The sequence below is a fragment of the Harpia harpyja genome, chromosome 1 (genome assembly GCF_026419915.1).
Source record: "Harpia harpyja isolate bHarHar1 chromosome 1, bHarHar1 primary haplotype, whole genome shotgun sequence".
Classification (NCBI taxonomy): Eukaryota; Metazoa; Chordata; class Aves; order Accipitriformes; family Accipitridae; genus Harpia; species Harpia harpyja.
In genome coordinates, this window is record NC_068940.1 from 105,668,642 (window position 1) to 105,688,952 (window position 20,311).

Below are 20,311 nucleotides of genomic sequence, written 5' to 3' on the forward strand. Positions count from 1 at the left end.
GCTGCTCCCCAGCCAGCTGGTGTGGAACTCAGGTTTGGAACTCAATATAGAGTTGACCTTGACCTTACTTCCCAAATAACCAAGAAAATCCTGCAGCAGCCTTCAGTTCAACGCCACCACAGCACTAAGCTAGCTAGGTTATACCCTACCGCAGATGTGCCTATGTGAACCAAAGTGGAAATAAACCCCCGATTTAGTAATCTTTGGTCCTAATGTGATCTGCATTGCCAGAAAATCTGGAGACCTTACAGCCCTCACAAAAAGAACATATATTTTTATCTTTGCAAACACTGTGGCCATCTATCTTGTGCCCAAAATGGTGCCAAGACTCTCAGAGAAGATGTCCCTTGAGAATCTGCTTCTGCCAATGACATACGTTAACGCCTGTTCTATTGCAAACAACAAACAATACTCTGCTAGCTAGAAAATCAATCCCACCTGCCCAAGACTGTTCTGGATGTGAATAAATAGAATGGACTCCAATGGGAAGGGAGTCCTCGCACCAGAGGTTTCCTGGACAGCACAACACGCTGAGGCAGGTGGGTTTCCAAGAGATGCCTTAGCTGCTGACGACAAATTGAAATACAAACGTGCAGGTTTTAAAAGGCAAAGCCGTAGCCCATCACTCATTTAAGGCATCACCACATTGTTTATAATGCCATGACCTTTTCCATTATTGAATATGCTCATTGCTACAAAAAAGATTGATTTTCTTCCCAGGCAGTGACAGATGGACAGATATGATCCAGGGGGAAGAGCTGCTTATTAGCCTGGGTCAAAGATATTCTCCAAGCCCTTTTCCTTTTTTGCCCCCATACCCAAGTGTGTCTGAAGCCGCACTAGGTACCATGATTAACCAACTGAAGCCCGAAATTACTCAGTACATCAAAGGATTTGCGTATTATTCAGCTGACCAGCCAATAATGGATGACTTTAGTTGCAATCATTAATTTATTAAGTATTTCAATTTTAAAATCGATCTTAAAAGGCAATGGGGTCCAAACAAGACTGGCCACTGAATTTTAACTACTTGAGATGGTCAAAACAGGAGTTGAGACCAGTTATACCCCTGCTTTAAAATCTTTATGTGATCAAACTCTTTGATCACAGCTTACTGCTGTGAACATTACTGTTGCTGTTTCTAGGCCTTCCTGGACAAAATGTGTCTTGAGTTGAACAAAATATTTCATGTTCAGGATGTTTTCCTTTTGACTTTTATTGAGATTGTAGCTGACAGTGAAGTAGCAGTTTGAATGAAAACTGCGGCATTTCAAGTTTTTTAAAAAAAATAAGTTTGGATTTTTTCTGTTTGTGACTAAAACAACAGAAAGAGTTCAGTTCATATTATAAAATCTCCTCTTTTTTTTTTCTGAATAAAATATCCAGCAAAAGTATTGTGCTTTGTCCTGACACATTCCAAAATATTTATCAGAGGGAAGAATGATAAAGAACTAAGGGTTGTCCAAATTCAACCCAACAGGCATTATGATCAACACGTATTCCTGTGTTTATCGGTCACCTCTTTAATAAGCATCATTCCCTGCCATCAGATCAGCTCAGTAATGTGTCAGCAAACAGAAACAATTCACTGAGCTTTCAAATGATCAGAGGTGATCAAATCAAAACCTCATTTCTGTACTAATCTGACTTGCTCGGCTCCTAGGTAATGAAAAGACGTGAAGATCTACACGGTTGTTCGTCAAGCACCGACCAGCACGGTAGCAGGCGACCAAGACTCAGCACAAGCCGGGAAGCAGCAGGGTTTAAAGAATAACCTGAAATCACATAATCACGCGGTGTCAGTAGTATTATAACGAAGCAGGAGCTGCTGGTGGTGGCTCGGGGCTGTGCAAGTGTTCAGCGGACAGAGGGAGAAGGCAGCTGCCTTGACACATGGCTGGGAGAAGTGCCAATGCAAGGCACCGAGGTGAGCACCGTCCTCTTAGCTCAGATGATAAGTCTCCCGATAAAACTGAGACTAAGCAACACAGTCCCCACCACGCAGGCCACCTTTATTCAAGAAGATAGAGGCTCGCTCTTTGCTGTCACAATTAATGCCTAGAAGTCCTCCAGAGAGCAGGAGCTCCCAAGAGTAGGGATGAAGGTAGGGCTGATAGCATCCAGGGCAGGCCAGTGCTTCCAGTTGTGTGTCGTACCCTTACACACCCAGATAGTCATTTAGGTCTCTGGTACAAAGCCCGTTTGGGTCTTTTTTGGAGGCTGATGTGTCTCAACCATCAGAGAAAAATAATTCTCTTGGGGCATAGGAACAACACCACGTTTCTCCCATGCATGACCCACAACCTTGAATCCCACTTGGGGAAGGCGCTGGTGTTGCCCAGGCTATTGTAACCCTCCCAGAGACATATTATAAACATGTAAATTGGAAGATCATTAAGTCAGATTCCTGATAACCAGGGAAATTAATGTAGGGACAATGCCCAGGAAAAAAGAAAAAAAGGTCTTTTTTTTTTTTTCTAATTAGTTGAGGCAACTTTAAAAAACAATCTATGTGTAATTATGCAGCTTCATTACCAGCAGGCCCTAAGGTCACCTTTCTAAACAGGAAGCAAGACCATTAAAGCAAAAGCAATCCCCTCAGATCATATCGTAAGTCATAAATCTGACGTGCTACGAGTCAGCACCATTCCAACACAAGGTTAAATCGCTCCCCGCTGCCGTTAACACCGGCTGTTCTGCATGCATAAGGTCATATGTTTCACAACCACAGAACAGTCAGATGATGCACATGTTACATGATAACAATGTCCTCAAATTACTCTGTGAAGCCTTCCTGCTCTTTCTAAATTACATTAATGTTTGATTTAGAGTGAGAGCACCTTCAGGGAGGTCAATTTGATTTAGGGTTGTTGGCTGGGATTTTTTTTTAATATTATGCAAACTAGCTAACCTTTGTGAAGTGGCTAAGCAGCATCCAGAACCCTAAACCACAGCATGTCCGAGGGTCATAAAATCACACAGATGGTGGTTGGAAGGGACATCTAGTCCAACCTTTTGCTCGAGGCAGGACTGAAACCAACAGTAGTTCACAGCAGTTAAGGCTTTGCCCAGCCAAGATGTGACAGCCCATGGGCATGGAGAAACCCCAACCTATGTGACCTGTTCCAGAGCTGCACCTCCCTCCCAGTGGGATTTTTATCTAGTGTCCAACCTGAACCTCCCAAGCTGCAACAAGTTGCTGCACGTATACTTTCTGCTACTAAGAAGAGTTTAGATCCGTATCTCCGCAGTTTTCCCAAGGGTTGTTGTAGGCTGCCATCAGATTGACCCTCAGACTCTTCTCAAGACTAAACAAACTGAGCTCCCTGACCTGTCCTTGTAGATCACAGGCTTTTGCCCCTGGCCACCATGATGTCCTTTCACCAGATCCTCTCCAGTTTCTCCACATGCCTTTTGGACTAGAGAGCCCAAGCTGGACTCAGTATTTTAGGTCCCATCTCAGCAGCAGCAAGTAGGGGTGCAGAGCAGGATCTGCCAATGCAGAAGAGGTTAAAATCAGCCTCTAATGGTGGAGAATCCAGTTTCCAAACAGTGGCAAAGGTGGGGGCTTGCTTGGCAGCCCTCCAGCCAACTTATTCCTCTGCAGGGTGGAGGTGCCTATCCAGGCATATCCCTCCAAAACGCCTTTGGGAAGTGGCAGCGTGCAGAGCTTTCATTCCAGTTTGTAATGAATTCCCTTCCAGAGCCGAGTTCTTGTTTAGACATCAACTGGCAATTATGGGGTTTATTGTTCCTGGTTAAACAACGGTGAGCAAACAGCTGGGAGCTGTCTGAGCTGCGTCACGATGGAAAATGGTCATGTTTGGTCGGTGACCCAGGAGTTTGGTTCAGCGCTTGCGTCCGAGCCACTGCAGAGGATGTCGGGTGGTACAGCGGGTGCTCCTGGCTCACAGAGAGTCTCCCGTGGCTGTTCCCAATGGGAATAATTCCTCTAGGGAACTCAGGCACCTTCATTGCTCCTCATCCGGGCAGGAGCAACATCTCTGCTATTGCCTGACTTGCCATTGCTCCAGCCAGCAATCCCTAATTACGGTCACGATCCTTTCAAAGCAAGCTGGCAGGTGGTTTTCAAGCAAGCTGCTTGCAGGTAAACCTGTATAATCCTCATGGTGCATGAGCACACTTGGGAGTTCAGGGACTTTTCTAACAAGCATTAAAACTGCAGCTATCCCCTTGCAGGAGGATGGTACCTGGTACCATCTGCCATCTGAGAACTGCCCCTCTCTTTGCCAGTGAAGACAAGGTGCATGACAGCCGGTCACTCTCCATGCAGTGATCCATAAGAGATTTTAAAAAAAACCCCACCAAACTATAGGGGAAGAAATTGCTGAAAAAGCCTAGTATTTTTGGCTGGGAAAGAATTCTATTCCTGACCACACAGTGATATCCGACATACGTAACTTCTGGTAGATACCAACACGACTCTTCTCCCCAGCCAGGCAGCTCCCCTCCACCCCTCAACGGCAGCAAATTTACTGTGGGATTAAGCTGGGCAAAATCCATCCTGTTTACCTGGCCCAGCCTCGGCACTGAGCTGTGTCACCTCCTCTTGCCAACGCACAGATTTCTCCAGGAAGAAGCACCCAGTGTCACCTCTCCCTCCATGTGCCCTGGGGAGCACCTTGGAGATCAGGATGACGTTGGAGCAGATGTAACCAGGGTGCAATCTAGCCTGCAGTCCCACGTGTCCTGGTTCCTGCTCTTCCCTGCCTCCTTTTCTTCCATTTATCCTTTACGTCTCCATGCTGCCCTCTCCAGCGTGCTGGTATGTGTAGGCTTGCGGTGAGGTAGGTCCAGTTTCTTCTTCACACCAGTCCAATTTCCCCTGCCACCGAAGAGGAGGGTATAGAGAAATCAGCACCGCTGCCACCAAAAAAGGCAGGAGGAAGATGTGGTCATTATAAAAACAAATTAATCACAGAGCACACGCTGCTGGGAAGGAAGAAGGACTGATGAGCTCCTGCGAGGTCCCTTTCAGCACCAGCAAAGCATCTCTCAAACCCAGTTTGGTCACTGGAAGCAGCCTGGTGACCTCAGTTAGCTCCAGCTCAGGCTTCTCTGCCCAGCACTGGCTTACTGGATACAGCCCAGGCCGGCCGGCCAGGTTTGAGGTCCTGCCTGGAAGCAACCCTACGTGTCCTCTCCCCCCACCACCGCCAGAGCTGCCCACTGCCATCCAGGTACCCACCTTCCCACTCCACGGCAAAAGGTGGCAGCGTCCTTTGCCTGTTTATTAGCAGAGTTTCGGAAACCAGGTTTTGCCTCAAATCCCTTTCCGTCTGACTTAACTTTCCAAGCAGCTACCGCAGATGGATTAAGTACCAGAAATGTATGCATGTATGCCTCCAAACTTCTCGCTAATTAAGCTGCTGGTTTCTTCTCTCAAAAACCCTCCAGTTTCTTCCTGAATCCCTCAGGCCGAGAACAAAGCCCTGATGCTCAGACCAGGAGCGTCAATATTTAGCACAAAGAACGATGCTTTGTTCCTTAAAGACTAGCGAGACAAAAAAAAAAGAAGCTGCAGTGACTTCACTTTTGACAAATTGGTTCCAGCCTAGCTAGGTAAGTGGATTTGCAGCCCTGAAGTGATCCTCCTATTGCCTCCAGGGTGTTTTATCTCCTTTTCATGAATCCCACAGCAAAATCTACTGGGAGAACCGTAGCATTTGTACAAGCAGGTAAAAAAATTGGCAGGTTCCCCGAGTCAGCTGTTCGGCTTCCCTCCCAGCCTGGGCGCGCAGCATTAACTTGTACACTGGTGCCTCCCAGTGCTTGCAAGACAGAGAAGCAGAAAGCTCAAGAAGTAACACTGAAGATTGCTTCAATTTCATTTTTTTTAAATCCAAACGCTCCTTGCTAGGTACCTGCTCATGCTTGGGGGGATTGGGAAGTCCTGCGTGAGCGTAAGGAACAGCCAAGGACACGCGAGTCCTGGGAACGGAGGCAGCAAGGCTTCTCCCTGCTCGGTTTTGTGTATTAACCGCGAAACCGCAGAGCGCTGCTGCTTTTCGCCTGCTCCCTCTGACCCCAGCATCCGCAGAGCAAGCCAGCCTCAGTCAGCAGCTTCAAAGAAAGAGAAGAAAAATGACACTATGAGTTAGGTATGTATGGGCTAGACACAAAGCAGAAGCTTCACTACCAACACGAGACACGTTGCGGGAATTTTGGCTTGTGAGTCCAAACCAGCAACCCAGCTTGACGAGGCTGTCAGCTCTGGAGATGCCTCAAGCATCGGAGGTTCCTGCTCTGCGTCATCTAAATGTTTCTCGAGTCTTAAATGAGACCTGTGTGCAGGTGAAAGGCACTACCTTGGGAAGAGACCCATCTTCTGGAAGGATGCCCCAGTTCCCGGCTATGCTCACAGCCGATATGTCCAACTCCTGCCTTGTCCTGCAGGAAAGCCTGATGCTCTACATACATTCGGGTCACACCTACTACGTGAAGACAGAAAAACCGAAGGTGAGGCAGAGCCACTGCCATCCCTGCCACCCAGAACCACGCTCAGCGGCTGTAGTCGTACTGCTGCATCTTCTGAGCAGCATTTATTCCCCTCCGGCCAGGGCACTCTGTTGTTGAAAGCCTGACGTGACACACACGGGCTTTTTCAGCACGCCTGGCACCTTCACCGCAGCTCCACTTGGGGTTTTTGGCCTCATCCAGCAGGCAAATACAAATAGTTTGGGGCCGATCCATGCCAGAAGGTCTGTGCCCCCAGCTCCCACTCAAGGCCACAGCAGGTAGGAGCCTCTTGTTTGTTTTGCGTGGTGCATACCGATGGGTCCTAATAGATTTCAGAGCTGAACTTTCCGCATAATTGCTTTTTAGTGTTTCCCTACAAGAGCCCATGAAATAAGGGATTTTGTATGTTAATGTCTTTCCTTGCATAATGAAAGACTAAATCTCAGCTCTGCGCAGCTGTATGTCATGCTATACTGACTGGTGCTTTACATTTTAATGGTCATTATTTCAAGCCTTTCTTACCGTTCTTGTATCAGATGACATTTATTCCACCAAAGGGAGTTTCATATGCTTCTGTGTTTTGCTTATCATATACTTTAAGTGGGAACAGAAAGCAAAGACTTTTAAGGGCTCTTTGGTTTGTGTTACCATTTAATTACTTCTAAAATGGTTCATCCGAGCAGCCTGGATCAGCCTTCCTAGGGCTAGAAAAAATGACTCAAGGGAAAGACCTGCAGCCTCAGGGATGGGGAAACACCTCCCCTTTTAGCTGCCTTCCTGATTAAAAATTAGCTTAAGCCAATCTAAGACATGCATGAGCTCGAGCTCATGCTGTTATTCACCTCCATAATTTGGGAAAAAAGAGCTACTACCATATCTGGTGGGGGGCAGGCCCAAGGAAAGGGGATATTACCTTTTATCTGCTCACCCGCAGAGGTTAACAGCTTCTCTCCTTGAACAGCCCTTCCAGAAGCGCCTGATGAATACAGTTGCGTGATATCACACATTTGCAGCACGGGAAAACATAGCAGACACTATTCACTCCCACTCCATGGTCCTCATTTCGCCAGAACAACACTTTAGAGGGAAAACACTGCACAGCAATTGGTCAAATTTAAAAATAACACTTTATTAAGCCTTTTGCAAAAGAAAGACTGAGGGGAAGAGGATTAATTTACACACACACATGCCCGCCCCCGCCCCGGGGAGCTCAATCACACCTTCTTCATTTCCTGCCGACATGGTATTGCTTCTTTCCAAAACATTCTCCAAAAGGTCATACCTTTAGTAGAGATTTATTTGCAGACAACCAGGAGGTACCTGTAAAAGCCAACAGGCGTGGAATAAAGCCTCCGACCCCTTCAGCCTGCATCCTCGGCAGAGGCACCTCGCTGCTGAGGTTAAGACACACGGTCGATTGCTTTTAAAAGCAAATACCACCGGAGAGAGGCTGTTCAACTGTCCCCACCTCCTGCCTGCCCCTGGTTTTGAGCTTGCTCCGAGAGCAGCCTCGGACACGAGAGCTGAGCCAGCCAGCACCACGAGGAGGTAACACATCTGAAGACAGAGCTGCTCTTTTTCTTGTGGCCACTGTTTCCTTCCCCTCCCGCCCCCCGCAAACAGTTTTTACATGCAATTGGGTCACATTTGTAAGTCAGCACGCAGCAGAAGTTGAGTTACTTTGTTTAAAATAAAAACATGTATTTCTATCACCTTAGGAGTTGTTCCTCTTTTGGCACAGGGACCCTCTGATCCTCCCACCTCCTTTTATCAGCATCTTCAAAAGAAGAAGGGAGTTATAATTGCTTTCTCCCCTCACCTTAGAAAAAAAGGGAAAGGCTGCTGTTCTTCTCTATTGGCATCTTGGAAAAAACACGCTTTGAGCAATCATTTATTTACAGAACAAAAATAACATCTAGATTTCAAAGGGCAGAGCAGTTCAGAACAACAAGGCGCTCTCCTCTCTCCCCCGCCATCAGCTTTTGCTTATTACCACCTACTGTCTGCACAACCCACTGTTCTGCCTCTTTCCTCATTACAGGGGCACACGCAGGCTTCTCTCTTTCTCTTTTGAGCACAGCAACGAGTGCTGCAGGACTGTAATGATCTCAAACCTACTGCTGGTATTTCTGTGCCGCGAGCCAACATCTGAACAAGCTCCAAGGCTAAGAGGCCAAGTCCAGGCAAAGAGTGGGATATATTTTTAAAGCAGAAGAGTAAGACTAAAGAATTCACAGTTCTCCAGATCCACTTTACCCACAACTGCCTTCTTGATAAAGCAGCAGCCTTAGAGATTAGAAAAAATTCACTTTTTACACAGTGGAAACCAGTGGAAGAACCCAGCCCTTTACCCATCACGTTTTGCTTCTGCTACAGACATCTAGGTATTGTTCCTGTGGAGGACCAGGGAGCAGAAAAATGGGAAGAAGCCAGCAGTTCCACAAGCCTGATTTCTTCTAGCTTTTTGATTTTTACCTGATTCTTTGGTTCCTGATTCGGCAGGGTCCTCTATGAGTCCTGCCATTGAAAGCACCACTCTCCCAAAGCACATTCATCGATACCTGAACCCATCACATTCAGATGGGGGGATTGCTGAATTTTCTGTTGTGTAAAGTCATTCATTTCTACAAAGCCTGATGAATCAGTGTCTTCAGAGCCTTTATCAAAGGTGGCTGAAGTGAGCCCAAAAAGGTCCATAAGTTCTTAGCAGGGACTGACTGGTAGGACTAACTAATAGGCCTAGTTCCATTAAGTGACTAGGCTGAAAATCTGACAGCAGTCTGCAAAATCTCCACTCCTCATTGCCAAGCAACTGGAAAAGGACCTATGGGACCATGGTACATCTTACTTCACATACTTCACCACTCCAAAATGCAAGTTTTTCAGGAAAAGCCATATAACATGGTCTCTGAAAGTAAAGAGCAAGACTGTTAAAGCTACAAAGATTGTATCATAGCCTACTGCAATCTGTTTCTTTGATAAGCAAGTTTCTATCTACATATTTATAAATACATAAATATAGTTCAACTGATGAATCAGTCACTCTTCAGTTTGTAGATGACTGAATAAAAACCGTCCCTAATTCCCCCTGAACAGAAAAAGCCAGTGTGCACCCAGGTAGATTAGGTATCAGAGAGCACACCATCTCAGAGAAAGCCACCCTGAGTTCATACAGGTATTTCTTCTATAAGAGACCACATACAATCCAGCATGCACTACAACAGCATTTGAAATCACTCTGATTTTGAAGCTATTTGTTAAAGAGAACAACTGAGTTTATTTTTAAAATATTTTGAACACTGCCACATGTAACACTAAAGATTCTATGCTCAGCTATTTCAAAACTATAAATGAAGACAACCATTACAAAAAAAAAGCCATTTATTAGATATATGTACATATATACATAAACATGCAAAACGATTTTATACACATTTACACAGGTTTAATTATTAATACAGTGCAAAAATGTCTAAAAAGGTACCAGCCCACCTTCTACAAACTTAACAGGTCTTTGGGAGAAAGGAAAAAAAAAAAAAACCAAAACAAAACCCAAACCAAACCAAACCCACAGAAAATTATCAGCTTCATGAAGTGACTAAGCACTGCAAATCTTTAAATTAATGAAGTTTACTCTTTGCCAATTTTCTTATACTGAGATGCTGGGTGAGGAGAAGAGTTTCCAAAAGGCTTATCCTGAAAACTGACAGAATTAAGGAGATGCAATTCAAACTACATTAAACAGTTTAAAGTTGAACAAAGAGGGATGGATTCCTGTCTGGGGATTTGATTCAATACAGGCATAATCCCACATTATGAGTCAGATTTCATGTACTCAAACTGCAAGTCATTCTCTTTTATTAAATCTTAAAGCACTGAGATCAATGTAAACTATTCTATTCCTCTTGCTGTTTCTCCAGAAGAAAATGTTTATCTGTATAAATACCATACAGATATAGGAGCCATTCTAAATACTAACATTAAAGATAAAAAATAAAAATAGGTCAAACTATGCATGCTCTGCCTCATCCCAGAATCACAATCCAAACCTATAAAGTGCGCAGATACTAACGCACTACATTAATCCATGCAGATTCCTTAATATGGTTTACAAATATTACAGGAAAAAAAAAAAAAAGGCTGCAAAGGGATTAAGACTACCAGCAAACCAGAGCTTCGTTCATTTAGTAGGAAAGATCTAGTCGCATCCTCCATCTAATCCATCAAGCAAAAAAAAATTTACACGAAGGCGGAACTGAACCAAGTGGTTTTGTTTGATTTTACTGAAACATTTTCAGGAAAAAGAAAATATTAAACAAAAGCTAAATTTTATCTTCATCCACTGTAATTATGTTAATTACACAAGCTATCTAAACACCTTGTTCTACCACTCTTATTGCAGAGCTGTTGCTAACATCACCTGGCATGGGGATGTATTTGTTTTATGATGAAGCAAACAGTCACATGCTCAGGAACCATCAGGAACATTACAGTTTCTTCCAATCAGCTCAATACAAGGATGAGGAATAAAAAGCAGATAACGGTTCACTGGCCCCATGCCCCAGTTATAAATGCTCTACGTGCCTTATGCTATAGCAGGCTAGCTTTATCCAAGCCTATGGAGAACCAGTAAAGCTCTTTTGGACTCTTTAACCTGATGGAGGCTAAAAGGGTAGGAGCTGGGAGTTGGGTCATATCACCAAGTAAAACTGGGACCGAACAGCATGGAAACTTAAAGCTTGTCAGTAGTAAAACCCCCACATCTGTAGGGTCATCTGGGTGTCTTAAAGACGATGCTTGAATTCTGGCTTCATTTCTCCACTCACACTCTGGCAGAAAACTGGGGTAATGACAGACAAACAACTTTAATCCACTCCCTTGTAACAGAATAGTATTTCCTTATGACACACAGCTCTAGCTGTTTTCTTAACTGGCTGGCTAGAATATTCCGCCATCATTCCTACTAGAGTATTCCACACAGTTTAAAGGAATTAATTATGTTATTGTTACAGTAAATGGGCTAACATGGGATGGAAGAGAAATACCTACATTTTACTACTCTGGCACCAAGTCTCTTGATGTCCTAGAAACTGTTCAGGTTGTGAAGGGCTGCCTATCGATGCCATTGTCACAGTCAGCTGCGTCACAAAAGTGCTTCCAAGGTACACAGGTTTCTGGTCTAGTAGTCCCCTGATATTTGTAAGTGTTTACACCATGAGATTTCAGGAAAATTCACTGAGATGCAAGGAAGTAATTTTGTTAAGCATTTCTGCAAACTCAGGAAGGCAACTCTGCATCATGCTAATCTCTTTGCAACCACTAGAAGTAGAGACTATGTGAGAGGAAAATAAATCTTTGGTGAGAGACGTTTGGTGGAAGAAATGGGGCGACCAGAAAACAGTTTCCCAAGAAAAAAAATGAAGAAAATCTAGGACCACACTTCCACAATAACACACGTACAGTTCTCTACATCTTCTCAGTTTGAGTCTCTATAACCCTTCAAGGACAGCTGCATCAAAATGCTATGCATTTTTTTTAAACAGACAGCTTAAATTATTCATCTATGTTCTAAAATGCCCATACGCACTTCAGTACATCACATACAAGAATACCTAGTGCAGCAGAGGTTATGAATTTCAGCTCTTAAGTACTATATTCAAAAGTGCACACTCATAAATTCATCTTAGTGTAAGAACTCAACACCATTAACTAAAGGTGTTTTATATAATAAAGAGAACCTGCTCTTGCTTTCCATTACTGGAAATGGCTTCCTACTCACCAGCTATACATTTTTTTAAAAGGTGAAGGAGTCAGTGGCCTGTCATAAGTAGGCTTGGAAGATTTATTATCCATACAGACCAAGCAAACATGGAATTACCCTTATACTAAGAGTGACCTTAACCAAGGAAATAAAGGCTACTTGAGCTGAAAGATCACTTACATTCACTTGGTTTATTTTATGCTGCCCCAAGCATATTTGCAATTAGCCAATGAGCACATACTTAACTATGATGCACTGTTTAGCCAGGAGATATTTATAGCCTTTATGGTTTTTAAAAGAGCCACAGCCTATTCCTTTCCTTCAAAACCTAGAAAAATTACCCTGAAGCTCATCCTAACAATTTTTCCCACTGATATTGAACTCATCTAATTATGGCAAATGACTCCTTTACTTACATTTACCAAGAATCTTAACGCTTCACAAATTCTATAGACAAAAATGCTACCCACCATTTTATCTTCATTTTACTACACAATTTTAATATTTTCGGAAGCATTGGCAGGGCAAGACATTGATCTGCCAAACTGTTACAAAGCCAGTAAGACAAATGGCAAAATGCTGTATAGATGGTATTAGTCAAGGAGTAAAAGCCTGTTTATGGTAAGGAGAACCTCCGTCTGTTGATCACACCTGACAAGATCTACCATGCACAATTACCACATGCCTTGTTAAATACACGTCCATTCCTCACTGTATGTTTGACACGATTACTGTATCCTACTTTATTTCAAGCTGCTTTGAAATATCCTCCTTGCAATAACCTTGTCACAAATCTTTAAAAATACTCCAAGCTATTTTTGGCCAGTTCAATACAAAAAAAGTTGTAAAAATAGAGTAGCAAACCCAAAGTCTTTTTCATACTCCGCAGTCAGGCTGTTTCTCCATAAGTTGCCTTGTCAGTATCTGATAAGAAGAAAGAGATGCCACTCCTATGTGAAAGGCTATTTGCCAGAGGTTCCGTAATCCGTACAAGTAAATGTTGCATAAACAAACAGAGAAAAAGAGTACAAACGTCTTCACCTTCCTTGCTGAGCTGTAGAAGAGGTACAAGTAACACTACAAAAGGACCAGAGAGACAGTGTTAGCATTAAACTATGGACATATAGACAAGAGACATAACTGGGAATTGCTGGCACATCTATGCTGCTTGGATGTGCCTGCCACTGCAGTGATCACTACGAAGCTCAAAGCTTCCCTTCAACTCCTATGTTGAAAGGTCCTCCAAGAATAGCCGCAGTGGTGGCCTCAACGCAGACCCTACTGGGTAAGCACAGATATCAAAAGAAGTCTGTCAGCACAACTGGCATCCCTCCTGCCTGTCTCAGCCTGGATTAAAAGGAGCCCAAAAGCTGAGCCAGCTTTCAAAAAACCACCTATGACTTTTGCAAGACAAAGGCTCAGAAGCAGGAGAACAGTAAACCCAAATCTGCTTCTGCTGTATTTGTTCTTGGGATAAGTAAAGGACTTCATTCTCTAGACTTGACTTGGTAGAAAGACCATCATTTCTGTTAAGAGGTTTAGCTGGGGTTTTGGGCTCTTTTTAAATTCAAGAACAGGTGGAACCCCATTTGCTAAGCATGTGTGAAGAGCAACAACCCGTACAGGAAAAAACTAAAAAAATCACAAAGTGCTGGCAGAAGAGTTACTTTTTTAACTCAGGCAGTAACAGATCATGCTTTCTCACTTAAGGTCACAGTTTCCAACTGTGCTGATGACACAAGTAGAGATCAGCATGTAGAAAGCACTTCACATTTGAGCTCAATTTATGCACAAGCATTTTGTGAAGACGACTGCTATAGGTCAAAAGGATAAGAGAGAACTCTTCTTTATTTAGCTTCTCTAGCTTCAGGTAGTAACTGGAAAAAAGCAGGACAGGGCCTTTCTTTGTGAAGAATGACTTGCATCAAGTATTTAGATCCAAATAAGTATCTCTATCTTAAAGCTCTGCTGTGAACAGAGGTGTAAGAAGGCTGAAAGACACTAAATTGTATCTATTACAATACAATAAATAGCCTCTCTTCAAGTTTTAAATACCATAGATAAATAGAAGTCTTCAGACAGTGGTCCCCAAACCATTACCCAAATGCAACAGTACTAAGCAATGAATACACTGCAGGCATTATTTTATTCCTTCTGTCAACTAGTAACCCAACTACAGCAGCTTCCTGCGGTGACAGGCTAAAAATTGAAGATTCTGCAAACAACATATTGCCCTCAAGTTAAAGGTTGTGGACCACTGTTTTAGGCATTTAAGGAACCTTTCAAGAAGAACCCGTTTGGAGCATACAATTCCTCATTCAAACTCTTCTGCATAAGGAGGTCAGGGAAAATAATCCATTAGGGTAAAAAAAAAAAAAAAAAAAAAAATCTAAGGAAGTCAGGAACCACATTTGTCTCAAGAACTAAATGTAATTTTTCGTGTAAATTAGAACATTTTCAATAACGTGGCTATCCTGTATTTGCTTAGTCTTTCAAGGTGGTTATGCTACAAAAGCCCATCACTAAGTCTGCCCCGGTCAGAAGGACACTGTGTCTATCCCTTTGGGAAACAAACCATCTTTGGGCTAGCACTTATTTATCACACTCAGCCCCATCTGGCATGTCAAAACATGAAAGCACTGAAAAAGCTTGCAACTGCAATTTGCCAAGGGTTAAATTGTGCCTTTAACTGTATTTGCACCACTTCACTGGAATACCTCAGTGAAATCACCTAGATAGGATGCTAAAAACCAAACCGTTCCTCCTCTTAGCTGAAAATTATTTTGTCTTGTATATTGTAATATAAAAATAATCAGAAAACATTTTATTTACACTTAACATACCTGAAAAACACAGGCTAGAAAAGGTAGAAAAAAAGCTATCACATTTCCAATTCCTTCACGGTCCTCCTGTTTGGATTAAAAGAAGTGACAAAGAACTACATCAGATGCAGTTTTTAGCAAGTACTGCTTGATATTTTAGAACACTATATTTCGTCAAGAACCTCTCATCCTAGTTTATGTTGATTGACTGTAACAGTGTTAAACAGCAAGATCAATATGATTGAACAAGATACCAAGAATTGAGGCTTATGTGACAATTCCTGCTAAATAAAATGGTGCCACCACATAATCAGGACACTTTTTGTTTTCCTTTTGAAAAGTTGTTTACAGTTTCACATTTGTTTAAAAAAAATGTACACAAAAGCACCTAGAACAAAATACAAGAATGGAAAAAAAAAAAAATTCAGTCAGCCTGGCAAGACTAAAATATTTCTCCAAATCTTAATCTCCCTAGAAAAGAATAAAATGCAATCTGCTGCAATATACAACAAAATACATGAGGTCTAGCAGGTGAGCAATCAATGGTACATTCCCTGGATGAACAAATACTTCTTGTGGAAAGACGTATGCTCTACTAAGAAGCAGAACAGCCACCCTTAATCTAGTTACCCAAATAACTCTCTCCCTTTGACTCATTTACAGGTTTCAATTCAATCAGGCTTACCTGAAATGAATACTCTGCTAGATGAACTCCTCGAATGAGATTCAAAGCTCCACACATGATGTTCAGAACAAGGGACAGAATCCCCAGGGGAGTCACACGCTGCATTCTGTAAGTAGGGACTTAAAAAAACAAAAACAAAACAAAACAAACAAAAAACAAAAAAAACTTACATTAGTGAAAGTCTGCACTACTACTTTGAATCTTCTAACATAAAATGACTCAAATTAGCTTATGCGGGTTTTAAACGTTTTCAAAACCTTTCATGTTTGCTCCAGAGAAGACCAATTATGAATAGAAAAACCTTTTTTTTTTTTTTGTTGCGTTACACTGCTCAGTTCTTCAGACATCTAGAAATCAGCAAGAGCTCTGGAGTATTTTTTAAACAGATTAAGCAATAGAATTTGTCTTTGAGCTATTTGGCATTAATGTCTTCTTTTATGGTGCACGTAGATACTTTTCAACTGTTTATTAAAGCAGATTAGCATACTTAACACTCTTCACAGGTCAGCAGAAAAGCTAGAGGCTTTAAGCACCCAAAGGCCTGAGAAAGAGCTTAGATTCCTGACACCCACAAAAGCAAGACAGTGATTCATCTCTTCCTCAATTGGTAATTATGTATTTCTTCCCATTGACAGTTTGAGGGTTGTCTGGTATACAGCAATTTAGTTTCACCTGCATAGTTTCCATACAGCATTCGGTGCCCTAATGAAGCAGTTGCCAGAATACAACTGTAGGAGCCAAGGCCTTTGATGCTCTGCTGCTAGAATAGTTGTTGGAGGAGTTGTCAGGACCATACTACCCAGTCACAGCGGGGAAACGTCTGTAACAGAACTGCTGCTCTTACCTCTGGGCCTCTCAGAGTGACAAAAAAACCACGATCAAAACTGGGGCCTAGGAATTCAACTAGATGCTATAGTTTTTGGCCTTTGAGCCACATTTTACAGTGCTTTACAATTCCCTTTCTCCCAACCTGCCCATGTTTCACACGTAGCGAATTATCTGTCTCCTTCCTTTCTCACCTTCTCCACTACTACTACTTAACACCCACACCCCCAAATACCATTTCTTCAGGATGGTTTAAATGATACATACCTAATTAAGGTCAAAGCAATTATTACAAATGTGTATTTAACTTTGGAATCTGCCGCTTCTAATACAGGGTTTCAGTTGTCCAAAAGCTCACCTATTTCTTTCCCCTAGCTATACCAGCTAGCCCAACAATAGATATCACACCTAGATACTCACCTACATTTCATCCCTGCCCTCGGATCACCACAAGTAGAACAGTGTCAGCGTAACAATAAGAAGCGTAATTTGCAGCTGAGATACCAAATCCAGATCCTCTCCTGCACCAACATCCATAAGATACAGGAGAGAATGAATGAGCCCTCAAGAAGTCTCCCCAGCTCTCAAGATCTTTTGCCTCCTGTCCAGATGTAGCCAGCTCCTGACTGCTGTAGATAAACTATGCAACACAGCAGACATTGTCTCTGGCTTCATTTCAGTGACAGATGAAACACCATAACAGCTTAAATATTGCAGTACTGCATGGTTTAAGATAGGAAAACACTTGTGTCTTCTCCTTCAAGAGAGATTTTGATAGATGGATGTAAAAAAGTCTGCTGCTAAATTAATATAGGGATATAAAGTATCTTTTATAAGTGTCTGTGTAATTAGTTTTTGGCACGCACTCGTACATCCATAATTTCATCTCCAAAGCTGCTGCAAAAGAAACTGTATTAATTCCATTTGATATATGTCACATTATGTGGCATTACTGTATATTACCGTCATACATGTGTTCATGTAAATAAATGGTGCAAGTAACCCTATCATTCAAAGGCAATTTTGCTTTTTTGCTATACAAGGAAATATAAAGTCCAAACACTGCACTGAACAGAAGCTGTCCCAGCACGTTTTTTCATTCACTGACCTGAGTATTCAGTTTCCTATTATTTTTGATAAATTATATAATATTGCAGCTATGTCTCTCTCTCATGGAAATTTCCTAATAAAGACTACTGTTTCTTCTTCCTCAGTTTCTAAGGTTTACTTCAGAGGCACACAGTGTCTCTCAAACAAAGAAAAATTATCAAGCACAAGTGTCATTCAATGTACAGGATCTTGCAAACTACACATGTCAAGAGTTTCCAGTCCCCAGGGAAGAACAATGCAAGTTTCAATATGTTGCTTCTGCAGCATGGAATATTATGTAAAAGTTACATATTTTTTTGTCCAGTAGGATAAAAAGAATTACTATCACAGATGCAGGGGAGATTAAAATATCCAGTTACTCGGGGTTCAGATTCTGTGAAACCGATCTTTAAATCGTTTGCTGTGGAGCTTTATTTCTGCTGTATCATTCTGAGGTTTAATTCACAAACTGAAATTGCACAGAACAAGTGAGATGGGTACTGCTAGGGAAAAATTATTACACTTCCTTGTGTGAATTCAATCATATTTTTATAAACAAAATTTCATACTAGAATTGCTTGTTACATTAAATAAAGGCACAAGAGAGAACAAGCACTCTTAGTCCAAGATGGCACAATTTGCACAAACACAATTAAATGCTAATTGGGTTTCAAACTGATTTGACTTCCAAGTAAAAAAGTTGTGCACTTCAGAGTACAAGAACCATACAGAAGATGTTCTGGGGACTGTGGATTATCTAGCACCCAGGAAAAATGCATCTGCAGGTTTGAACATGTACAGAACAATTCTGTGAAAACACCCTCACACAATGAAGAAATTGAAACTTCTGCCTATAAAAGATTTTCTGAGCAGAGGCCTCTGGCCATCTAACCAGAGACTGACATGAATGCCTGTATCACACTCGATTCTGTCTCTTCAAGGCATAGCACAACAACGGTTTGACAATGAGTCACATACTCAGAGCTCCAGATAAAGACAGCACCGGGAGTGAAAAATGAAATCAGACTCAAACACTTTAAAATAAAATACAAGCACACAAAAGACAGAGATGAGAGCTGTCTTCAAAAAACACCTTAAAAAGGACTCTGTGAAGGACTCCCCGTGAGCCTACAAAAGACGAAGAACAGTCATCAAGGTGTGCACGATGCTGCATAATTTAACAGCACGCTTACTAGATGAACAGCACAAGTTGTTCTTCTACTTCATAGAGCCAATTCTGATGTGAAAACTCTCCCTCTTCATATTGCTTCTGTATACACGCCCCACTGTCCTCCAGAGCTTTATCAGCTGTGCCCATATCGAGACACAAGGTGAGGCTTTTGCAACAACAGCTGAGGTTGTGTAGATGTTGATCAAGGATACAATGCTAGTGTCTTTATAGCAAGAATTGGGCTGTGTTTAGTTAACAAAGGAAGGAACAAACAGAAGAAAGAATGAAAAAGATAAGAAAAAAAAAAAAAAAGCTCTTGTTTCCATATATACTAACAAGGATAAAACTGCCCTGACTTTTCGGACTCCTTTCACACTAAAAAGAAGAGCCAGGGGATGTGATCACACAGCTCAGAAGAAGACAGGAACCAGTGACAACCACATAGGGAGATTGACATTTTGATCAATCCATTGATTGATCTATCTTCACTATAGAATATAGATGCAATTAAATTCTGCTCTCCTGCAACCATAACACTTCAATGTATGCTCAAAAAGTTTCCTATATAGCAGAGCCATAATATAAATAACATTCATACAGGAACAAACGCTATCCACACAGCTAAACTTAGAGGAGCAAAGTAGGGCTGGTAGGTAATGATGAGAGGAGAGAGACATAAGCCAGGAAAGCTGACTCCAGCTGAGGGAACAGATGATCATAAACATGATCCTTAAAATAAAGGCAGAACAATCTGTAAGAGTATTTGGGTTAGACCAAAGAGAACAGCAAGAAATACAAAGCCAGATGGAAAGTAAAAGAAAGCAATTAAGAATATGGGGGAACTGAATATGTATTTCTGATCTGTGGACACAGACTAGCTTGCAAACATTTACTGGCACTGAAACTGTACCCATTAGTGCAAAGAATTTCTAACCCCTGTCACATCATGAAAATATTTAACCTTCAAGCACATTTCTGAGGAGCACTCACAAATCTGACTGGCAAATAAAATGTTTTCAATTCTACCTTTTCTTCCCCCTGGCCACTGCCCCTCTATATTTTAACTTAAAATACCTATGTCAAATTAGATTCCAGCTCATCCATCAGAAACAATAAGACTGAGCAACTGGAACTTAATTTTATTAGTGCTTCCGTAAGCCAAGAACAACAAAAAAAAGAGGAAATACAAGTTCATGGCACTCCAGCTGCACTTAAACCACCATGCTAACAGGATTAAAATAGGGACATGGTTTAGTGGTGGACTTGGCAGTGTTCGGTTTACAGTTGGACTCGATGATCTTAAAGGTCTTTTCCAACCTAAATGATTCTATGATTTTATGATTTCATTTCGTAGAGGAAATAGGCAGGACTTTGACTATGCAACTGAAACAAAAATAAGAAGATACCCATTTTACAATAAATAAGTAGAGGTTGGTACTTGTAAAAGCAGGTAAAACGTCAGCATTCGTTACAAAAAG

The 20,311-nt window shown here is 41.9% G+C and overlaps 1 protein-coding gene across 7 annotated transcripts in view; it reads right to left on the minus strand.

The window, feature by feature from the left end:
- Nucleotides 1-1,137: 1,137 nt before the first annotated feature.
- SEC22C (SEC22 homolog C, vesicle trafficking protein) overlaps nucleotides 1,138-20,311 on the minus strand; it is a 30,321-nt gene continuing 11,147 nt past the window's right edge. Inside the window, exons 7-12 of one of the 7 annotated variants that reach the window (XR_008238275.1) lie at nucleotides 15,749-15,867; nucleotides 15,085-15,150; nucleotides 7,394-9,152; nucleotides 6,330-6,452; nucleotides 5,886-6,084; nucleotides 4,757-4,846 (exon numbers count right to left, since the gene is read on the minus strand). Coding sequence is in view for 3 of the 7 variants with exons in the window: in XM_052808079.1 (XP_052664039.1) it covers nucleotides 13,118-13,318; nucleotides 15,085-15,150; nucleotides 15,749-15,867 (386 nt within the window). In the remaining 4 variants the exon portion in view is untranslated. Of the gene's footprint in view, nucleotides 4,847-5,885; nucleotides 6,085-6,329; nucleotides 6,453-7,393; nucleotides 9,153-9,196; nucleotides 9,389-9,843; nucleotides 13,319-15,084; nucleotides 15,151-15,748; nucleotides 15,868-20,311 lie in introns of those variants that run through there. The other 6 variants (XR_008238278.1, XR_008238280.1, XR_008238276.1 and 3 more) reach the window with 6 other exon arrangements.